Source organism: Cuculus canorus, chromosome 1 (assembly GCF_017976375.1).
Source record: "Cuculus canorus isolate bCucCan1 chromosome 1, bCucCan1.pri, whole genome shotgun sequence".
NCBI classification, from domain to species: Eukaryota; Metazoa; Chordata; class Aves; order Cuculiformes; family Cuculidae; genus Cuculus; species Cuculus canorus.
Genome location: NC_071401.1, coordinates 83,540,837 through 83,563,201, shown reverse-complemented (window position 1 = coordinate 83,563,201; position 22,365 = coordinate 83,540,837). Strand labels below are relative to the sequence as shown.

General features: G+C 44.8%; 1 protein-coding gene across 3 annotated transcripts in view; it reads left to right on the top strand.

The window, feature by feature from the left end:
• The window catches only part of PCYT1B (phosphate cytidylyltransferase 1B, choline), a 49,425-nt gene extending 29,720 nt beyond the window's left edge, over positions 1-19,705 (top strand). For 2 of the 3 annotated variants that reach the window (XM_054051461.1, XM_054051452.1), the window contains exons 3-8: positions 152-268; positions 3,290-3,441; positions 4,642-4,720; positions 7,918-8,060; positions 10,938-11,126; positions 16,719-19,705. In XM_054051461.1, coding sequence (XP_053907436.1) covers positions 152-268; positions 3,290-3,441; positions 4,642-4,720; positions 7,918-8,060; positions 10,938-11,126; positions 16,719-16,925 — 887 coding nt within the window. In that variant the 3' untranslated portion in view covers positions 16,926-19,705. Of the gene's footprint in view, positions 1-151; positions 269-3,289; positions 3,442-4,641; positions 4,721-7,917; positions 8,061-10,937; positions 11,127-15,793; positions 16,121-16,718 lie in introns of those variants that run through there. The other variant, XM_054051469.1, reaches the window with a different exon arrangement.
• Positions 19,706-22,365: the final 2,660 nt, after the last annotated feature.

The following is a 22,365-nucleotide window of genomic DNA, read 5'->3' as shown; positions in this document are numbered from 1 at the left end:
GGACTGCAAGTTCACCCACAGTGCATTTTGAACATCAGAATTGGAGTAAATTTCCACAATTGTCTGATCTGGGAACAAATACCTGTCCAGTAGTATTAAGTGCAACTTGCTTTGGGACTGAAAAATCACTATTGTGTTTCTCTTTCCACAGCTGATAGACCTGTCAGAGTGTATGCAGATGGGATATTTGACCTCTTCCACTCTGGCCACGCTAGAGCTCTTATGCAAGCCAAAACTCTATTCCCAAATAGCTACTTATTAGTAGGAGGTAAGATCAGAGTTATTTATTGCACTGGATTTTTGCTTCAGTACTTCAGTATCAGAGAGCTATTGCCATGCTTGCACCCCCAGCTGTTTATACACTGACTTTGAATGCTGCTTTCGCTCTGGGGGCTTTCTATAGGTGATTTGCCTTGAATTACATCTTACAATTGCATCAATTAAAGTAAAAGTCAAATTCTGCCCTTAGCAGCACAGGCACAATTCCCATTCTAGTTAAAGCAGCTGCCTGCATGACTCTGAGCTTAGAATAGCTCCAGATGAATAATTTACCTTTTTCAGTTATTCGCTCAAAATTGTTCAAAGATGGAGATGAGTGAATGAGATCAACCACTCATTTATTCCTGGCTCTGTCGTCTCGCCACCAGCCAAACACATCCCACAGTCCCCAGCTGCCAGGTCAGCACCATGTGTGCAGACCCAGCCTTCAACATCAGCAAAGAAGCTAAATCACCCATTATGATTGGAGATCCAAATGTAGGTCAGGATTCTAACATAGTTTTCAGCTTACAAGTGTCCCTGGGCAGGTTACTTTCTTATCAGTATTTTTTGCCTTCTTGTTTTTGGCGCGTGGCTGGCTAACAATGGTTCAGCAGTTGGTAGGTGCCTGAGAAGTCGCTGGAGGGTGGCTGTGTCCTGCCTAACTGGCTGTGCAAGCTCTGCTCTCGTGAGACCTCATAAACATGCATTTTTGGTTCGAGTTTCCCTGCACCTTTGGGGTTGAGATATGCCTTGCATAAACTTTTCGCAGCAGCCTTCAGCCGCCTAAATGCTTACAGCAGTGATGATAAAGCAAATGTGACTGCAACCTCTAGACACTTTGTAAGATACGTTATTTTGTACCTTTGTACAAAATCAGTTGAAAGGCCGGGAAAAAAATGATGCAATATAGAGGAAATCTACTTATAAACACGCTCTTCCATTTTAGTCTTAAGTCTACGAATTATGGCAATTCCCATGGAACTTCCTAGGCGGGAAAGGAGACATCCCTTTGTTATGAAGGAAACATTTAGGACACTTTTGTTTTCTTGCTTAGCCGGATAGCTTGAAGAAGAAGCAAGTGGAGATAGGAGCCTGTGAGGTTTTAAAAGAAATGCCAGTTATGTATGGTTTGCTGTTGCTTTTAAAGGAGTGAGGAGTGTCCCAGATCTAGGAAGGGAGCTCTGGGGCAAAAGGCTGACTCCTTTGAGATTCGTGGCCTGTCTTCACTTTGCAGCCAGCCCTCATAAGCACCTTTTTTCCCAGCAAGGCACCACATCTTACAGTGTTTAAAAAACGGGCACCTATCGACACCCACATACAATTTGTGCTGCAAAAGCACTAGCATCATGTGTGTTTACGGGTACCACAACCAACCCCTTTTATTTCTTGTTGTGAAGGCAATTATTTGGAGCAAAGATTTTTTTTTTTAAACAGATATTTATACCTTCACAAGTCAGTCATTCACGCAGGATGACAGAATCAAAAGGAAATACAAAGACATTGTGTCTGCATTGTGCGTGAACAAACAGTAATCAAAAAATGAAATCAAACCTTTCTACAGAATCCAAGCAAAACTCCAATAATGTTAGTAGACTCTGTCTTCCAGGAGAGGGTAGCTTTAAGAAGACATAAAGGCTGTAAATAAATATAAATACAATGCCAGAAGGGATCTTTCTACTGAAAATGCTTTGATTTTCATTAAATTTCTTGTCAGCAGGCATAAAAAATGACGTAATACGATAGAGTAGCATTTCACTAGCTGCAATTCATATGTATATTATTACCTGGCTTTGAATTTTGCACAAACTTCAGGGCTATCTAAGCCTCCCTGTATTTTTCCTACTTTGAAGGTCCTTAACAACCATCACAGCAAGAACATCCATTTTAGATCATAAAAAAGACAGCATCTTTGCCAGTGCCTTGCATGGTAGGTTGATGTTTTCGAATCAGAAAGAAGCAGCAGCTGTAGGGCTGCTCTCACACTTCCCTGCAGCACTAATAATGTTGCATTTATCATTTGTCAAGCACATTTACTGTTTGTCCCAGTGTCACAGACAAGTGATATCCAAAGGCACAGGTTTGACCTGTGGTGAAGGTCAACTGCTGTCAACCCAGCAATAAATGGGTATCATATTATTCCATGGAGGTTGCCAAATGACGACTATAGCTATAATATCGGACAAAGTTACAGTTGTGGGGACAGGCCACTGTGTTTCTGAACTTGCTTATTCCGCTAGAGCATATGGCTTTTCCTAGTCTTTTCCATTGGACTTCCTTCTGCTATGTCCCATTTGAATGTGACGTGAACTTCACTTCTTTTTTTAAGAAACCTGCTGATCTCAAAGCTAAACTCGGAGACAGATTCTTGTAAGATCTGCCATGACTTGTTTTCCATCAGTGTTTATGTAGTGAGAAACTGTTCATCTGTGATTTAGTGCTTTGTTGGCAAATTCATCATTTAGAGCATTGTGTACAAAGCAGGAATGGGAGATCCAAAGAGGCTGGAGGGTCTCCATTCTTGGACACTCTAGAGGACATAGCCCGAGAAACCTGCTATAGTTGACCCTGCTATGAGGAAGATGGTGGGATTACGTGATATCCAATGGTGCCTTCCTACCTTGACCATTTTGTGATACATGAAGTTTGCAAGCACTCTACATTTGCCGACACTGCACTTTTTAATTGTTTTTGAAGCATTGACTGTCACTCTTGTAATTTCATAGCTCATGAAATTGCCACTTAGAGTGGAATTGATTTGCCTCAACATGTGCATACCACACCACCTGAGATGTCCTACAATATCTCACTCAGGCTCTGGCTGCAGCTCCAGAAAGGGAAAGATCTCTCAGAAGTCAATAGCTGTACCTGCCAACCCCAAGCAGAACTCTTAGATGCCCTGGAGCAGCCTAAAATTAGCTAAGCTGATGACTAGGTACTTAATGAAATTATCAGGAAATAAATAAATAACTGCTAGTTATGCTAATTCGACTAAGTGTGTAGACATTTTGTTGACACTTCCCTATTTTAGTTTGCAGTGATGATTTAACTCATAAATTCAAAGGCTTCACTGTGATGAATGAAACTGAGCGATACGAAGCTCTCAGACATTGTCGCTATGTGGATGAGGTCATCAGAGATGCACCTTGGACACTGACGCCTGAGTTCCTTGAAAAACATAAGGTACATTTCTCTCCTTATCCCTCTCCTCCCCTGCATAGACCAACTCATTACAGTTGGGTAATTGTTTTAAACTGAAAGAGGGCAGATTTAGACTATATATAAGGAAGAAATGTTCTACTGTGAGGGAGGTGAAACACTGGAACAGGCTGCCCAGAGAGGTGGTAGATGTCCCATCCCCGGAAACATTCAGGGTCAGATTGGATGGGGCCTGAGGGACCTGATTGAGTTGAAGATGTCCCTGCTCACTGCAGGAGAGTTGGACTAGATGAACTTTAAGGATCCCTTTCAACCCAACCATTCTGTGATTCTGCAAGCAGCAAATCTGTGAAATTCTGTGAACTGGAATAAATTATTTAATTCAGTTAATTCCAGTCACTTTAATTACATATACAATATTGCTTGCCTCAGACTTTGTCAGAAAATGTCATATTGGTTATGCCTTTTGTTTCTCAGTATGCTAGGATGATTTCTGTAGTGGGATTTTTGAATGGTAAAATAACGTGGAAGTATCAGCCATAATTGACATTCAAGAACTGAGCTTATGAACCAGGAAAATTATCACTCAAGTCCTGTTAAGACTTGAATCTTAAAAGGCACGTTTCTTATTAATATCAACAGGTGCAATAATTGACCAGAAATGCATAAAGTATCATATGTCCTCTAAAAGGCAGGGTATAATTTCTTATGTGCTATTGACTGTCTTGCAACATCTGTAAATCTTAACCAAAGCATAATTAACTAGGATGCATTTTAGTGTCTACATCAGTGGGTGACAAGAGGACAGCATGACAGTACCAAGTATGCGTGTACATGTACACAGCCCGAAGGAGGTAGACTCAACAATCCTGCCTCGGTGGATTTGAAAGTCAAGGCTTTGCTAGGTGACTTAGCTCTTCCGGTAGCAATAATAGCAGGAATGGATTTCCTAGGTTTTGTACAGAATATTATGCAGAGCCAGTCAGAGCGATGTGTTAATAGCAGTGCTTCAGGAGACAAGATTTCTGTTCTTTCGTAATTGATTGTACAACACAGCAGTTTTAGGCCTGAATCTAGTGCAGTATTCTAAGTGATGGCTTTAGCATAAGAATGCCAAAGGCAAGTCAGCTGAAGAAGAGAAAAGAGATGATCCTCCATGACGACTTCCTACTGAACCAAAATTCACTGATAGTGGCGTGTGATTCTTCCTCTGTTCACTGTCAGATTGACTTTGTAGCCCATGATGACATCCCATACTCCTCCGCTGGCTCGGATGATGTATACAAACACATAAAGGAGGCAGGTAAGAGAAACTTTAAATTTTCAGCACCTTCCTTTTCAACTTCAGCTCAAATACTTTCACTGCCTTTTGACAATAATTGCTGGGAAAGAACCAATAGAAAGAATATCACGTTCTCTTACACCTTAATGGTAGATACTACTGACTTCAGCAGAAAGATTCACTTTCTAAAACCACAAAGGATATCCTTGTCTGAATTCCTACCATAATCCCCAGGAAGCTATTCAGATCTGTCGTGAAGGAGTCCCATCTGGGTTTTTAAGACAATTTTAGGGTGCCTAACTAAGAGCTTTGAATGGATGAAAATTATTTTAGTTCCCACAGCAGCCCAGCCAGCTTCAGTGGTTTGTTGATAACCACATACTGACACAAAACCTGCAAACTCCTTGACACAGCCCAGTCCTGAATATGGGCAAGCACAGGCAGCCTTTGGAGGTCATTAGGATCCACTTCTGATTTGCACCAAGGGTTCTTTTCACTCCACTGGCAGAGGGTTGAAATCAAGACCAGAATAATTAATTTGCCATGACTATTTAGCAGTTTGGTGGACTACTGTATTATATTGAACATTGACATGATGGAGTCATCAGAAGTTTGTATCGCTTCAGTTCAGGTAAGCTGAATGAAATCTAGGAGACAATGTTAAGCCACTGTTTGCCAGCAGCAGCTATCCTAACACAGTGAACAGTGCCAGAGGAGGAACCGATCATACCTTTCTACTCCTGTTCCCTGGAGCTGCTGCTTTGAACCATGGCAGATCCATCCTCTTCCTGTTCCACCTAAGCATGTATGTCAGAGGCTTAAAAAATTCCAAAGCAAATCTGCTTGATGCTAATTTGTCATGCAAAGTGACCTTCTCAAGCTATACAATGACAGCAGTAGATTAGGTATTGACCCGAGCTGAAAGAATAAGCTTTTTATAGCAGCACTTCTTGATCTTTTTCCACTTGCAAATTTCACTGTGGTATCAGACTCACAACCCTCCTTTGGGAACTGCTGTTCAACAGTTTCAGAGCCAGCTCCAACTTACTTCACTAGGCAATGGAATAAATGTACCTCCAGTAAGGACAGGTCACCGCGGGACATATGGCATACATGCAGCACAGGCAGCTATTCTGCCTTTCTTCTATAAGGTACTGAGTGGACAGAACAACGTGACAGGAGCCTTTGGTGGAACTGCATTTGTTACCAGCCTGGGCTGGGGAGTGCCCAAACCTGGCACATCCTTCTCTGCTGTTGCTCTGAGCTTGAGTGCAGCGTGCATGTTGTCCTGATGAGAAAGTCAAACTTTGTTTGCAAAATAAGAGTATGTACTTAAGAGCGTAAGGAACTTGTCTGTCCTGTCTGTCAATGTGAGATGGTGGAGAATTGATTTCAGTCTTGTATGGCTGAATTTCGTTACCTAAAAACTAGGAATGATATTACCTTATTTGTGAAGAGTTTTGAGATCTAGTGCCATAATAGTCCTAATGCTTCATAGCAGCATTACTATGATAATGAATTTCCCCTTTCTCCTAGAATATTCTGTTTTAAATAGGCCAATGCGGTGGATGCACTTGTGCATTTTCCTTAGTTCCAGTACTCCCATTTTCCCACACCATATTGCTGGTTATCAGAGAAGCAGATGGGAACTGCGGAGCCCCTTGTATAGATTCCCATGGGCTCCCATTTCCCCACTCCCTTCAGTGGGTGGGAGGGTGTATGGATGATCGGGAGCTGGGTAACTGTGTGCTGACTAAAACTCTGCACATCTGTGAACAATTAGTTTGGAAAAATGAATCACATGAAGCGAATGAAATCAATGACTAAAGGTAACGTTCTCTTACATGGCTTTGTACATCAGCTTGAAAACAATTCATCTTTTAGCTTAGCAAGAGTAGGTTTTGGATTTTGTTCATATATTCTTCTAGCTGCTATTTATAAAGGCTTCTGGCTCAAAGTGAGTTTCACTACTTCCAAAAATAGTTTCCTAAGTGACTGCTGCAAGCCTGAAAAGCACGATCAGGGAAACTTCTCTGCTCATGATTAAAATAATCTACTTTTTACCAGAGTATTAATTAAGAGACCACAAATAAAAAAATATCACATAGCATTTAGTTACAAGAAGCTGTTAAGCTACTCGATTCTTCCTCCAAATCTTTTTCTAGCCCTGTGAAATTAGCTAGCAATGCCTATTTCAAGTGAACATGTGAGGATTTATTTGCCAGTACCTATAGCACCCTTTTAAGGCAAAGCACTACTTTTTCTGCAAAACCATTTCCAGTCTTCTTTCACATCTCTGTTTCATCAGCAGCTTGACGTTACAGTCATATATAAGTGATAGTAATTTTTTTTTACCCCTGAATAACTACTAAAACCAAGAAGTGCTAGCACTCTGCTATTATTGCCTTTGTGACTTACATTAACAGTTCACGTGATCCTGTCTTGATGAGGACTAATTAAAAAGCATTATTTACCTTGGCTGTGTTGAGGGAAATAGAAGCAGCATTAATATATGGCTAGTTTTCTTAGGGATGGGTCTGTTGGAGCAGGGAGAATGATTATGTAGCCCCTGACACAGCCAAGTGGATGTGAAATAGAGGCTGTGGAGGCTGTTACCTGCAGTCCCCATGGTGTATCTGTGTTTATTCACACTACCATAACATTTCACCTTCCTGTTACAAGCTGCAGGCACTTCCAAGGTGTTTTCCAGTTATTGAACACATCTTTTACCTGAAGGCATTTCCTTGCTTTGGCCAAGGCCACAGGCTAGTCTGTTTTACTCAGGAGAACAAGGACCGTCAGATGGTGCAGCACAGGAGTGGAGAGGAAAATGGAAGTACACAGGAGAGCAGCAAATAGCCTTTCAATAGTGGGACTGGAAGCTAACCCCCATGCTTCTTTATATAATATTAAATAATGGCTACATTTATGGAAAGAACTGCTCAGTGCATTTCCACAGCTACGAAGTTTAGCCTTCCCTGCTCGGGAGCCCCTGCCAATCTAATTGCTTCCACATCACAGCTGACACTGTGAAGAAGGTAAGTTTTAGCCTTTCTGAAGGCTTGAGGGAAAATGAATCCTATAGCAACCTAGTGCCTTGCAGAATTGCAAGTCTCTTACCTCTGGTCAGGCATTTCTATGTTCATCCTCAGCTACTCACCGCAGTGCCTAGTACTATCATGCTGTCTCAACAGGCTTTCTTTCCCCACTTTGCTCAGGAATGTTCGTACCAACGCAGAGAACCGAAGGTATTTCAACATCAGATATCATCACAAGGATCGTCCGGGACTATGATGTATACGCCCGGCGCAACCTCCAACGGGGATACACCGCCAAAGAGCTGAATGTTAGTTTTATAAATGTAAGTACACCAAGCTGCATTTGCCTTTGAAATGCTCTACTCTGCAATAAGGGTCCTAGGAGAAAGGTTAAGAAAGAATATCTTCTTCCTGCTGCTTTTAAAATAGCTGGAAAGAATTTAATTTTAAAAAAAACAGTACTCTGAGGATCTTTTTAATTACTCCTATTACTTAGCAGCTGCATTTCCATCTTATGCTTTCATGTTTGTGAAAAAGCTCCTGCTCACCCCTCCTTGATCTGTAGGCGACTTAATGGCACACTGGGAAGGAGCCCACCCTCCCCACCGCAGGCTTGTCAGCTGCTCACCCAAGGCACAATCTCTTTCTTTATTCCCATTGTGAGAAGGCAGGACAAAAAGCAAAGATTTCGATATCCAAACTTTCCTTACAATGCAACAGGATAAAAACCAAAGCACCTCCAACTGCTGAGCAGAGAGATTACTAGAGTAAGCTAAAATGTTTTTTAAAGACAAGGAAGTGCATTATGAAGCTCGTACGTGAATCATAGAATAGTTTGGGTTGGAAGGGAATTTAAAGATCATCCAGTTCCAATCCCCCTGCCATGGGCAGGACGTGTCCCACTAGACCAGGCTGCTCAAGGCCTCATCTAGCGTGGCCTTGAACACCCCCAGGAGCGGGGCAGCCACAACTTCCCTGGGCAACCTTTGCCAGTGCCTCACCACTCTCATTGTGAAGAATTTCCTTATGCCTACTCTAAATCTGCCCCTCTCCGGTTTATACCTATTGCCCCTAGTCCTGTCACCACAAGCCTTTATGAATAGCCCCTTTCCAGCTTTCTTGTAGCCCCTTCAGGTACTGGAAGGTCACTATAAAATCTCCTTTGAGCCTTCTCTTCTCCAGGCTGAACAACCCCAACTCTCTCAGCCTGTCCTCATTGGGAAGGTGCTCCATCCCTCTGATCATCTTGGTAGTCCTCCTCTAGACCTGTTCCAACAGCTCCATATCCTTTTTATGTTGAGGATTCCAGAACTGGACACAATACTCCAGATAAGGTCTCACAAGAGAGGAATAGAGGGGCAGAATCACCTCCGTTGCCCTGCTGGCCACGCTTCTTTTGATGCAGCCCAGGATACGGTTGGCCTTCTGCGCTGCGAGCACATATTGCTTGCTCATGTCGAGCTTCTCATTGACCAGCATCCCCAAGTCCTTTTCGGCAGGCCTGCTCTCAATCACATCATTCCCCATCCTATACTGAAATTGGGGATTATATCGAGGATAGATGATGCTGAAGAGATCAGAAGCCACATTAGGCAGAACAAGAACGCCGTTTGAAAAGATGGCTCAAATTATTCAGTTTCCATGTTCAGAACTGCGCCTTATCCTCCAGCGAGTGGTAAATACGTAATAGAAAAGGAAGCTTACTTTCCTTCATTTTCTGTTTCAAGTCTTAACTGAAGGCCTGGAGATAGATATCCCACATAACTTCCTCATGATTGGGCTGGCTCACAGGAGGACTTCCTACCTTATTCCTTGGAGTTAGGAAACTACGTTAAGAAGGACCGAATTGTGTCATTTCATGAGGGTTTTGAAGCCTCGCAGAGAAATCACAGATTACAGGGCATAAACATTGATTTCACTATGTTTTTTTCAGTCTTCTACACCTCCCAAAAAATCCTGCTTGTAAGTCCTCCACCCAGAAGGATCACTGTTGCAAATATCTGTTAAATGAATCTGGATACCTTGGTGGGTTCTCAAATCTATCCTTTAGCAGCTCTAAGATTAAGATACTCTTGCATAAGATATGCTTCACCCCATCTCAGACACTGATGTAGCCTGAAGTCCCTCCTGGCATTTGGTTATTTAGCTTATAGTAATTTAAATGCAGAAATACTAATTTGCGACAGAGACCATTTGTTTTTCAAAATTAAAACCACAGCATTTCACCAAGGCAGAAGAGTGCTGGTTTCCTCATTAAAGGAAGGGCTGATCACCTGCTGTGTGAAGCGATCTTGGTTTCTTTGGACCTGGAGGATTTTCGTTGGCCTTAGAGCCTGCTGAGATGGTTCTTCTAGTGATCCACAAGCTAGAATAAAACCCACCTCAGCACTAAACAGTATTTGTTTTAAAACTAAAGTGTCCATTAAATGAAGGTCACAGGAAATTAAAAAAAGATAACGATCTGTGCTTCTACAGAGACCATTACACCTTCAAAGGACACAGCCTTAGTTAGCTGGGTGTACTGTATGAATACAGAGCACAGAAGCATTTCAAGACAAAAGCCCTTTAACTCTGAACTATTTGAGAAGTTTGGCCCGAGGTGAGCTCCCCAACATTATCTTCTCTGTCCCTCTCTTTTTCCCTGTGACTTAGCAATTAGGTGTTTGCTCTCTTTTCTGTGAAGTTTGCTGGCCACAAGCCACTGGCCTACACACATCTTTGTTGCAGCCAGAAGCTCCTGTATTAGCCAGGCTTGGAGATGAAGAGAGCTTTCCTTCTGCTCTGCAGAAATCCAGCCAAAGAGGCAGTTTGATCCAAGTTAACATTCAGGCTGGCATTTGCTAGGAAACCCAGGGAGCTTACTTTGCCTTTTGCTTACTGCTAAGTCTGAACTACTAATTTCTCACTTGTATCCTTTACAAGATTTATATACTTTTCAAAGTTCAAAGTTTGAAAATATGGAAAGATTCATGTAGTGGATTAAACACAGCATTCACACAAGACAGACTTTTCAATATGCCTCTCCCGCACTCTGTTCTACAAATGTTAAATTTGCATTTATAAAAATAACATGGCAATAATTAACTGATACCATATGTATTAGGATACATTAATGCATTTTTTTTCCTTCTTCTCAGATGACAGTGGCTAATTATTTCCAAGTCCCTGTATATTAATCTCTGTCTACCCTTTTTAAACAGGAGAAGAAATACCGATTTCAAAACCAAGTGGACAAAATGAAAGAAAAAGTCAAGAATGTGGAGGAAAAATCAAAAGAATTTGTTTACAAGGTGGAAGAAAAGAGCCATGACCTCATTCAGAAATGGGAGGAAAAGTCCAGGGAGTTCATTGGCAACTTTTTAGAGCTGTTTGGACCCGACGGAGCTTGGGTAGGTATTCTGCCATCCCAGGAGGTCTGAGTAGTTTTTATCTCTCCTCTGTAACACAAATCAAGAACAGATTCTTTTGCTGCAGTCTTTGTTTTGAAAGCCAGCACAGTAGGATAATGCCAAACCTGCCTGCTGAATCAAATAACTCATGCCAATACTGCAGCGGGAGGATTTGCCACTTCTGGCTATTGCTTCTATCTTTTGTGAAGGTGCGACCGTGAATGTGATACTGCTTTTAGTAAAGCTGTACCTCAGCAACACATGAGCAAACAAGCTAGTACACCATTAGCACTAAGTGGGACCACGTAGGCGTTAGGGAGAAACTACACACTGGAGGTGGTGAGGGAAACAGGACCATTGAAAAGTTTTTCAATAGTCCATTCATGGTGTGTACTCAGCAGTAGAAGACGGCAGTTGTCTAACTTTAAAAACCACTCAAAGTCCCAAGAAATGATTGTACATGTCAGGTGTTCAGGCTCTTCTAACTGACTGCAGGGAAAGCTCAGGTGGAAGTGAAGCACTTTCAAAGCTCTCCCTATGTGCTGGCTCCACAGAGCCTATTTACCAGAGGTCTCCAGGTGCGTTGGAAAGGCAGTTGAGAGTCTGCCACAGCATCTTTCTGGGGAGACACCCCAGGGCCTTACCTGCCTAAATCAAAGTCACTCACTGAGTGGTGAGTTGGTGACATTTCAGAGCTCCAAATGACCCTCATCTTTCAGTTCTGATAGCTCGCCAAAGTCCGAGCAGCTTTTTTTTTCTTGTACAGCTTCCCTTTGTTACATTGAAATCGGTAGCAAAGCTTCATTTGAACGTGGACTTTATAGTTTGTTTGAACAAACTTTCTTAGATCTTCATGTTGGGAGTCGGTCCTTTTCCAATAAGCTGTCCGTGCAGCTGTGTTCTGGTGAAAGCCCTCTAGCACAGGCATCATCCCGAATGGACCTGCAGCTATGCAAGCTCAGAGTGAAGCTTTCGTTTAGTTTGAGGAGATGTGAGCAAGCACAGAGGAGAGCAGCGAGCAGTGCAGGGTGAACTGAGGGGAGCAGAGAAAGAGTTACACAGATAATCCCACAGAAGAGCACGGTGCTTCAGAGGTACATTGCCAGACCGTGGCAGGCAGGCAGCGCCCTCCTCACTGGAAAGCAAACCCTTTGGAAGAGGCTTGTGCAAACCTTTAACTGCTCGTGGATTGCAGTTTGAGGCAAAAAGTCAATAGAGGCAGCAAGCCAGAAAAAACTGTTTAGGACTACCAGGAAGCAGATACTACTGGAATATTTTTAAAGAGCAAACACACACAATGTTTTCTCAGATCAGCCATATCAGTTCATACCTGAACAACATCCAGTCACAAAAGTTACCATCTGTTGAAGAGATCTCAGCAGAGATTTTGTTTGTAAACAAACAAACTCTCAGGAAAAGTCACAGACCCCTGGTGAATTAAGTAGCCCACACTGCAGCCATATCACAACTCAGTGCCACCAAAGCATGTAGAATCTGCTTCTTACTGGAGTTCTTATCCTGTTCCTGCTATGACTTGCCATGTTGATTACCACTCAGTTGAGAAAAGCCTGAAATTATAACCCCCTTAGAGCTACATCTGACCCATGTGAAGGCAGGTGCTTTCTGAATAACACAGGTCCTAACCATACAAGCAGCATGGCAATTTGTTCATTGACAATATCAGTCTTCTTGGGGAGGGGAAGAGAGTGACTCTTCTGATGAAAAGCCCAGGTTTACCTGCATTGACCACATGAAGCTTCCTCTGTAACCTATTCTCCATACAGCTTGGCAAGCGTTCCCTGTGTGGGATAGTCCCACAGCCAGAGGTGCTGAATAAATAAAACTAACACAGCACGTGAAACCCACAGCAGGCGAGACCAATTCAGCTATGCAGAGAGAGGAAAAGAATTTAAAAGCTGTGATCCCATTCCCTGGCTCTACCCACCCAATACTGCACACTGATGGCATTTTTAAAAAACCTTTGCTGATAAAACATCTTACCAAATTTGAAGAAAGCTACTCTGCAAAGGTCTTTTAGGAGCTGGGGGTAACCTCCTGTTTCCTGAGTTATTGTTTGACCACAGAGTAGGAAACCTGGTGCAATCACAGAGACCTTTACTAAGAACAAGAGGAGTGAAAACTCCTCACAGTGTTGTAGGAAAAGCATCAGTGACAGCGAGCTGGGAGGTGGTGTGGCTTTTTTTAAATCAGTTTGAGCCCTGGCAACAGGAAAGACTTTTTAAATAATGATAACTTGCTATTAGTGTCAAAACTGTTATTAACATTAATTTGCCTTATCGCTGTTAGTTAGATGTTGCTTTTAATGTTGACATTAAAAGTACAGGAATCGTTGTGGGCATACTGGATTCCTAGATCAGTAATTTGTATGCCATTAATATGCTATTATTATTTCACAAATAATTATTATAATACGCTAGCATCAATTTTCTAAAAGTATGGGCCATATAACCCATAAAAAAATGTCCATTTGTGAAAAAGGTCAAAATGTCAGTTTTCAAAGGTCATGATATCTATAACTCTTTAGCAATTTTGCCTACCTGTGCAACCTTCCATATGGATTTTTTCTGAGAGAGTCAGAGGGGTGAGAAACAAAGATTCACGTGACATGAAACTTATGTTGTGGTGTGAGAGAGGACACAAAAAGAGAAAGCCAACCAAACTGTGCAGCCTGGCACAGAGGCCCTAAGGGCAGAAACACCACCCCACAGACACAGAAAGCAGCAGGGCTCAGTCCACTTTTCAGGCACATACAAGCAGGCAGCTATGTTTCAAGTCAGCAAAAAGAAAGCAAGCATCATAGGGCAGGGTTTCCCTACCAATTTTCCTGAGAAGGGGACAAGGTGTCCCTTCAAAGGGCGAGCTTCCCTCTGTGCAGTGCCCAGAGGGAGTTGGGGATGATTGCACTGGGAAACGGCTGCGTCACCTCAAGCATCAGCGAGGCCTCAGATAAACCATACAGGCTGACTAGAACTCAGGGACCGTGTTCAGGCCACACCACGTGCCCGCAGCCCAGATCCGAGCATGGCTTTGGAAGTGTGCAGGAAGCAGCAGCTCTCCATAATGCCCAACTGGTGCTTGTTTTGTAAAGCAAAGGAGTACCAACAGGTAGGCAGTGCAGATATAGGCAAGATATTTTTGCCCAGGAGCATGTTTGCCAAAAGCAAAGCATTATCCTAAACTGGTTGGGTGTATCTGAACTTGCTTGAACCAAGGCTTTGAAATTATTTTCTCACCTCTGGTGAAGGTCCAGAGCACACCCAGTCTTGTCCTCTGGCACTTCAAGGGAGCCATAAGAATTTGTTCTAATTCTTCAGCACCCACGGGCCTGAGGAAGAACTTGCCTACGGAGGGTTTGACTTACTGACCCTGCCAGAGCACAGCTGGATGGGAAGAGTCATTCTGGAGGCAGGTGAATTACACCACCACCTCCTCCTGCAGCAGCTGTGGTTTTAGCCAGCAACCTGGTGGTTACAGTGCTAATGCGGGAAGCAGTTTGTACTGGCTTGGGCACTTACCCAGCTGAAGGTGTGAGGACACCACCTTGTTCAAGAAATAGACTCTTTGCTGAAGCAATGACCAGGATGCAGGTGTTCTACAGCCTGGCTGGCTGAGCGCCTTAGCAGGAAGGTGGGTTCTCCTTTCCACTCCTGGCCAGTGCAGCCCAAGGTATTGACAAGTGCCCACCCCTCATGCTAGATACCAGCCAAGCATTCTGATCTGCCCCCAGCACTTGTACCACACCACTGGGAAGCACCACAATGTCACTGAGCTTTCTGAAGTGGCTGATAAGCTGCCAGGAGCAGGAGGAAGTAAAAATGTTTTGTTTGGCCAGGAAAAGGCTTTTTTTTTTTTTTTTGTTGGGGGTTATCTTCAGTGAGAGGATGAAACAGACTAAGTCAAGCCAACAAAACCTCAAGTTCTGTGATCTAAAGAGAAATTTTGCACTCCTACTGCTGAATTTCAGCAGGCTCTGGGGCTTTGCCAGTCCTGACGACACCATCATTGCTCTCAGCAGCAGAAGCCTTCCCCCATCCAAATGCTTCCTGGCACCATTTATGAGGAGCAACCACCATCTGCTAACTATTGCGATTTTAGGAACTCTTGACTGTTTTAGACCTAGCAGTAGTGCGGGAGTAAGTTACACTCTGTGGGTCTTCAGGCATGAGAGCATGGCTAAGCATGGATCCAGGCAGGAACTATTCTGTCACTCTGCACTGCAGCAACATCCAGGCTCTAAAATTAAGTTAATAAAGGCCTGTGTGATAAAGACATAAATTGGGTGAGGGAGCTCACAGAGGAACAGTTAAGCTTGGTATTTGTGCTCGATTGTTAACACTCTGGATTACTAAACACCAGAAACCTGATGGGAGAAATTAGCATTTGCCCCTCTGATGGCCGGGAATATTGAGTTTCAAAGAGCGGGAGGAAGAGTGGCAGCCATATGCTTCTTGGCTGGGAGGAAGGTCATCACAGAGCAGAGTCACTGCAGGGGGAAGGGGAGGAGGAGCAGAACAAAATTCAGGCTGAGAAAGGCTGTGGACTGTGGCTGCCCGTGCAGGCAAACTCAGGATACATTCTGCAGAAGTATTTTGCTTTCAGACCTGCACAGCAACTTAACTTAATCTGGGCCGGCTCTTTCATTCCAGCCAAGCATCGCCAGCAATCCAACTCTCAGTACTCCAGACGAGGTTGAGATTTCTTGTCCCCTATCCCCACGAGGAGCAGCAAGGCACTCACATATGGCATTTTGCACACAAAGCCTGCAGCAGCCACACAGTACGCGCTAGATCTCCTGTAATGCGGTCCAGCAACCTAATGCAAGGAGATGTAGGCGCTAACAAGTAGCAGCATTTGCCTTAGCATGGAAGATTGCTTGACTGAAAAGGTGACCTCTTCCACCTCCCCAGCTCTGGGCAGGCCTCCACACAGCTTTACAAAGCAAAAATGACAATAAAGCCCAAAACAGATCTTGGAACCTGTATGCGTTTTTCTTTTCAAAGACATCTGAATTCTGACATTCCCGCTCCCAGTTTAACTGTTTGGGTGGTCCCTGCTCCAGGTAGCTGGGGAAGCGTCTGCCAGTATTGGGCACGCACTAGGCTGTCTCTGGTAAGACGGGAAAGAGGAAGAAAGGCTGGGCCAGTAAAGAAGCTTGGGAGGGGACAAGTGGTCCATTCCAGCATGCTATAGGGAAAAGGTCCTGGGAACAAGGCAAATTGGGAGTTCAGGCGGAAAACTGACTTTTGGAGACAGTGTGACCAACACAAAGAAAAAACCCAAAGGGAGTCCCCCCTGGCTGCTTTAGGACAATACATGGTATTCTTACACTAGAGGTGTATGATCTAAGAAAAACCTTGTAATGTGAAAACTGGGTTATTAAGAGCACAGTAGAAGAGGAAAAGGCCAAGTATGGGCTGAACTGGCCATGCTTCAGAGTAGAGGCTGATCTTCTGACTCCCTGCTCTATCCCAGGTGAGAGGCACAGTGCAGCACAGCCCCTGTGCCTGCCCACAGACTTAACTTCCCCTCTGTGTGTTACTCAAAGAGCACATTTTCACTTTGCTTTTGCAGAAGCAGATGTTCCAGGAAAGAAGTGGCCGAATGCTCCAGGCTTTTTCTCCCCGGCAGAGCCCAAACAGCAGTCCTACACGAGGCCGTTCTCCATCCCGTTCTCCATCTCCGCCCTGGGTCTTCAATAAAGCCTCCCCTCCCTCTTCTCCAAAAGCTGCCTCTGCCTCCCTCAGCAGCATGAGCGAGGGAGACGAGGATGAAAAGTAGAATAAAGATCTATTTTTTTAACCATGAGACAGAAGAACAAGCTGTGAACTCAACCACTGGATGGGGAGAAGCATGAGGAAAATCTGGGGTATCTCTGACAGCAGGGAAGATGCTCTGGGAGAAGATGCTGAAAACGGACTGGAGCACAGCAAGGGAGGTCTCAGGAAGAGCTTGTCCCATCCCCACTCTCTCACAGTGCCTGGAGGCCTGGCTAGCAGCGCTTGCCAGACACGGTACCGGGGACTAACAGAAAAGCATGCACCTTTGTGCAAGTTCCTCTCCATGCATTGCTGCTCACAGCTGCTGGGTCAGCAGGGAACTCTGCACTGAGCGGGGCTGGCGGGAGAAGCCCTGTCAGCTCCTGATCCAGAACCGGCACACAGGCACACGATGGATGCTGCAGCCTGTGGATGGAGGAGATGCAGTTGTTCCAGACTCTGCTAACCTTGAGCTCCTCTGGCACGTGAAGAAAAGGCATTGCTGCAGAAAATACATTCAGAAACAGGAAATAAAATTTTACCTTTTTTCTTTTTTTAATGGAAGCTGCCCAGACACCAAACCACGCCAGTGAAACGAAGAGCTCTCCAACCGAACTGGTGGAAATCTATTTAATATATTTAAGCGATCGAATTCTGCTTGTTGACCAAGCCTCTGTACAGGGAGTGTGTAGAGAGTCAGGCTGTATTTGCTTCGTCGGATCGCTCTGTGTTCCTAGTGCCTGAACAGCTGCCTGATAACTTCTGGTTTGCCCCTTGGCTTTAAGCTTTGGAGACAAGAAAGTGAATGAAAAGGCAGACCTAGCTGGAATGTGGTGTTATAGGAAATAGTTTCAAGATGTTGGTGTTTTTTGCTGGTGAATTCCAAAAAACCAGATGTGGGATCTCAAGGCCTCGAGACGTGGCCTCCTAGGAAACCTTGCTGCTCCCTGCTATGTATTGCCAAACGACAAGCACAACAGTGCTGCTGTCCTCACACGCTATGCAGCCAGGTAAACGAATTTCTCATCAAACACTAATCAAGATGTACTCACACTCTGCCCCCGGTGGGGTCCCGAGACCATTCCTCTACCCTAACTTGGAGAAAGAGTTGGAAAAAACAATAGAAATCTTTTAAACAGGATCAAGTGTGGAGATTTCCTTTCTCTGTCCATGACAGCTGTACAGTCCAAAGCAGAACCACAGGAAGGGCAGCATGAGGGAGGCTTTCCACTCCTCTTGATGCTGATCCCCTCCAGCTGGCAAAGCCAAGCCTACCTAATGTCCAGCTCCACCATTCAGGTCCCTCAGCTGGCACCTGATGAGGTGGCTGTGGGTTTGCAGGACTTCTGAGCACAGGGGACACCAAGGGCCCAAGGCTGTCCTGCCCCACAGCTCAGAAGGCTGCAGGGAACACCCAGCCCACGTAACTGTGGAAGATCTGCAAAGCAATGATGCAAGTTTGCTCCAGGCTTGCCTGGCAAAGCTGCCTCTGTGCACAGGGACATTTAAGGCTCTCCAGCCCAGTGCCAGCTTGGGTGCCACCACTCGCCTGTCCCACCAGCAGCCTGCTGGGCACGGACCCCGGGCAGCCTGGGCACAGGCTCACAGCAGTGAAATCACCACTGTGCCACTGCTGCCTGGAGTTGCGAACCCTGTGGGTGGCATCAGTCAGCACAGGAAACGCCTGGGAGAGAGAGGGCTCTGGGCGACTCTTGGAAAAGAGCTGAAGGAACAAGATGGCCTAGTGCCCGAGCACACAGGATAGCAGTACCTACTGGCAGCAGTCCCCCCACCAGGATACCATCCTTACCTCACCGAGTGACCTAGTAGGTAAACTTTCACTCCTTCCCTTCCAGATGCTTTTTCAGGCAAGTAAATGACCCTTCTCCCAGGCACTAAATTGATTCCCTACAGCTTTGATCCCTCCCCAGCTACTAGGTAACCAGTTTTCCTTTGGGGACACTTTGCCCAACACTTCTCTGGCTACAAGAAGACTGAGTACACAACATCTCGTGGCATGCTTTGTCCTCTGGTGTCAAGCTAGTTCCTTCTTCACAGAGTTGCAAAAAAAAAGATGAGCAGGGAATAGGGTGAACTGTGACTTTCACTGCAAAGAGCAACGGGAGATCCACAGCCAGTTCAGCTGCCACCAGCAGTGTGCCCAATGGGACGATGCAATTGAGACCTTTTTCAGCCTTAGGCAACCTGTTACTGTAATTTCGTACCTGGGATGCACTTGTTAGTTTTTTTCTGATTCTTTGCAAGACTTAAGTCTACCCATCGCAAACCACTCCACCACCACAGGAACCATCTGCTCTCTGTTGGTGCTGTTTATACCAGGAGCCGCACCCAAATGTACTGGAGATGGGCAGGTGTTTGTTGTTCTTGGCTTTTACCATCTTTTTTTCTGTTTTAATTTCATAGCTCGTAACTGTTCAGCAGCCTTTGTTCAGTGGAAGACAGCACCACGACTTGTTAATAGGAACTGGAGAAAAACTCACCAGTGACCTCTTCTGAACAGAAGCTGTTTCTCAGAGTCACAGGGGGCTCCCCAGCGACAAAGCCATATAATGTAACAGACATCCTTTCGCATTTAGGATATCAATAAGCTGAAGCCTTTGCCCTGCGGGTACAGACACCAATATCCATTGCTGTCTCCAGCAAACGAGAACCTCATTGTCTCTGGACACACAGAGAGTAATTTTGCACTTCTGAATCATGGTTGGGTTTTATTTTTCATGAGTGTTGCTTTAATTCAGTCCTATTTATCAGCCAAGCTCCACATGAAAAATAAAAAGTGTACAACAGATACTGCTGCCTCTCATCTTCATTTTATAGCACCTTGGGATGCATAAACACAACCCTCAGAAGCCCCACTTATCCCCATCCTTTCCGCTCCAACAAATACCAGTAGAGCAACTTTACCAACCTGCCGCAAATCCTGCTGCTCTCAAATTGCTACTACTGTTCTCCACTCCAATGGGATCACCTCTCTCCTCACCTTCACCCACATTTTTCTCGCTGCAAGGTAAATGGTGGGGAATGCTGCCTCAGCTGGCAAAGAGGAGCAGCAGACACCAAGTTTGAGACCTTCCTTACCCTCTGCTCCAGGGCAGTGCAATTGGGAGGCACTGTTTTACTTCTAAGTGGAAGGAAGAGGGAATGTTTTGGCAGCCATCCTGGTTCCGCTTCTGTAAACCATCTCCAGCAGCAGCTAAGATGCTCCTGTGTGTGCCAGGGTGGTTTGCAGCTATGCCAGATTTCCACAAAACTGCAGCAGCAAACATTAGCCACAGGGACAACTCCTGACACTGGCTTTGGGATTTGACTCTTCCTCCATTCTGATACCTGAAGGTTGCTGCTGCGCTCTTTCCCTTTTGTCCTTTCTGTAAGAAAGAAATTATTACTGCAGCAGCCATAGAAAAGATCTTTTTGAAATGATTGCCCAGGGGAGCTGTGGCTGCGCCATCCCTGGAGGTGTTCAAGGCCAGGTTGGATGGGGCCTTGAGCAGCCTGGTCTGGTGGGAGGTGTCCCTGCCCATGGCAGGGGGGGTTGGATGATCTTTAATGTTCCTTCCAACCCAAACTATTATATGATTCTATGATTTATTTATTGTCAGTCCTGCTTCAGACAGGGAGAAGCTGAACCAGCAGGCAGGGACTTAGGACTTCCCAGCTAAAGTATTTTTAACTGCAGAATAAGAACAAATTTTGAAGTCACTCTGCAGGGCAGAGAAACTATTTAAAGGCAGAGTCCACACCAAAATGGTCCCAGAATAATACAAGCTTTATAACTTCAGATGATTTTGTGGCTATTTTGAACAGTCTCACAACACTTGGGAGATATGGGACATCCACATACACTCCCACAACCAGGAAAAGTCAGCCCAGCTGCAGTCCCATCTCTGTTTTGCCACAGAGCTGCCTCCGCAGCCCCGCAGAGAACCACCACGTTTGACTGATGCCTCCCCACAATCTCACTGCCTGTTCAGTGCACACACACGCGCCTGCGCTGCTGACAGCACAGGGAATGGATGATGGGAACCCCTTTCCACATGGGCCTGATCTATACCCAGGGACAACATGAGCCATCACCGAGTGCAGCCCTCCCTGGGCAAGGTGACACAAAGCAGGAGCTGCAGCACCTGTGGGATAGCACCTCTCTCTGCTGCAAACAAGCACTGTGTCAGACAGGTCTGAAACAACCCTTAAATCCAGCAGTACAAACTGCAAAGCATTTCCAGTTTCGTAACTGGCATTTCATTGCACCACAGAAACCCTGAAAACACCAGCAAAGAGCATGACTGGAGGTGGTCGGGAAGTCCTTGCTCTAAGTTCATACGAGCTCATATAAAACAGGTGGGGGAATGTTTGCGATGTGACTGAATAAGTAGAGATGATTTTCTGCAGTACAAGGTGGAGCTCCTGTGAAACATCTTCAGCACCTCCTTACTTTTAAATTCTTCAACATGTAGGCATGAAATATAACATGGTGTAACCTCCCTCACAGGGATGATTTAACTCAAAAAGCTCGAGAAAGATAAATCAAACATCAAAAAAACTCCATAATTTTGTGCGTATATTAAAAATTAATTTCCAGATATTGTAGGGATATAACTCTCAAGAGAAAGAAAATACATTTAATGGCGCAAAGCAGTACTAACTGCTGGAAGCTGGATGAAGTTAACATCAGGAAACAGGCATTTCAAGTAAAGATACAGAAACTGCACAGGAATCCTGACTTCCTAAGGGGACTGGCACAGAGCTTGAACCATTTATCAAGGATATGGCTGTAATAAATCCCCATCATTGCCCATTCTACTCTCTCCTGAATGCTACTGCTCTCCTGGTCCACACAGCTTTCCCGTTTACATCTATAAGTCATCTTGCTGGAAATGATTCACTTCCACTTTCTCTCCCCGTCAAAAGACAGAGGTGATTTTGGCCCAGAGGGCAGGACAGGCTTCACACCTTGCTCAGCTAGTGGCCACAGGCATACATTGCAGGAGTAAATAAGAGAGGACTGTAAAACAGCTCAAGTCCACACTGGCTGCAGGTCCTTTGCCTCCTTCCCCACTCCCCTTTCGCTAAACAAGGTGAATCTATTCAATTCCCCTTGGCACATGACGTTTGGGGGCTTTGCTTCCTCAACCACACTCCTTGCTCTTCCTCTTCCAAGTCCAAGAATGACTTCTGCCAACAGAAGGCATCTGGTACATTCCCCGTGCTGCGTCCCCCGGAGCACGTGCCGTGTTCAGCTCAGCGTGAGGTCAGACGAGATTTTTGTTTTGATGCACGGCAAACCCCCTTGGGACAAGAAGGTTCCCTGAACCAGCACAAGGCCTACCAACTCGGCTCTCAGCAGGAACAGAGGGTTTGACACTATAAAAAATTTGCTTAGAAAAAGGGTAATAAGCCATCACACAGGCAAAGAGTCCTATAGGATGGCATATAATTAAGCA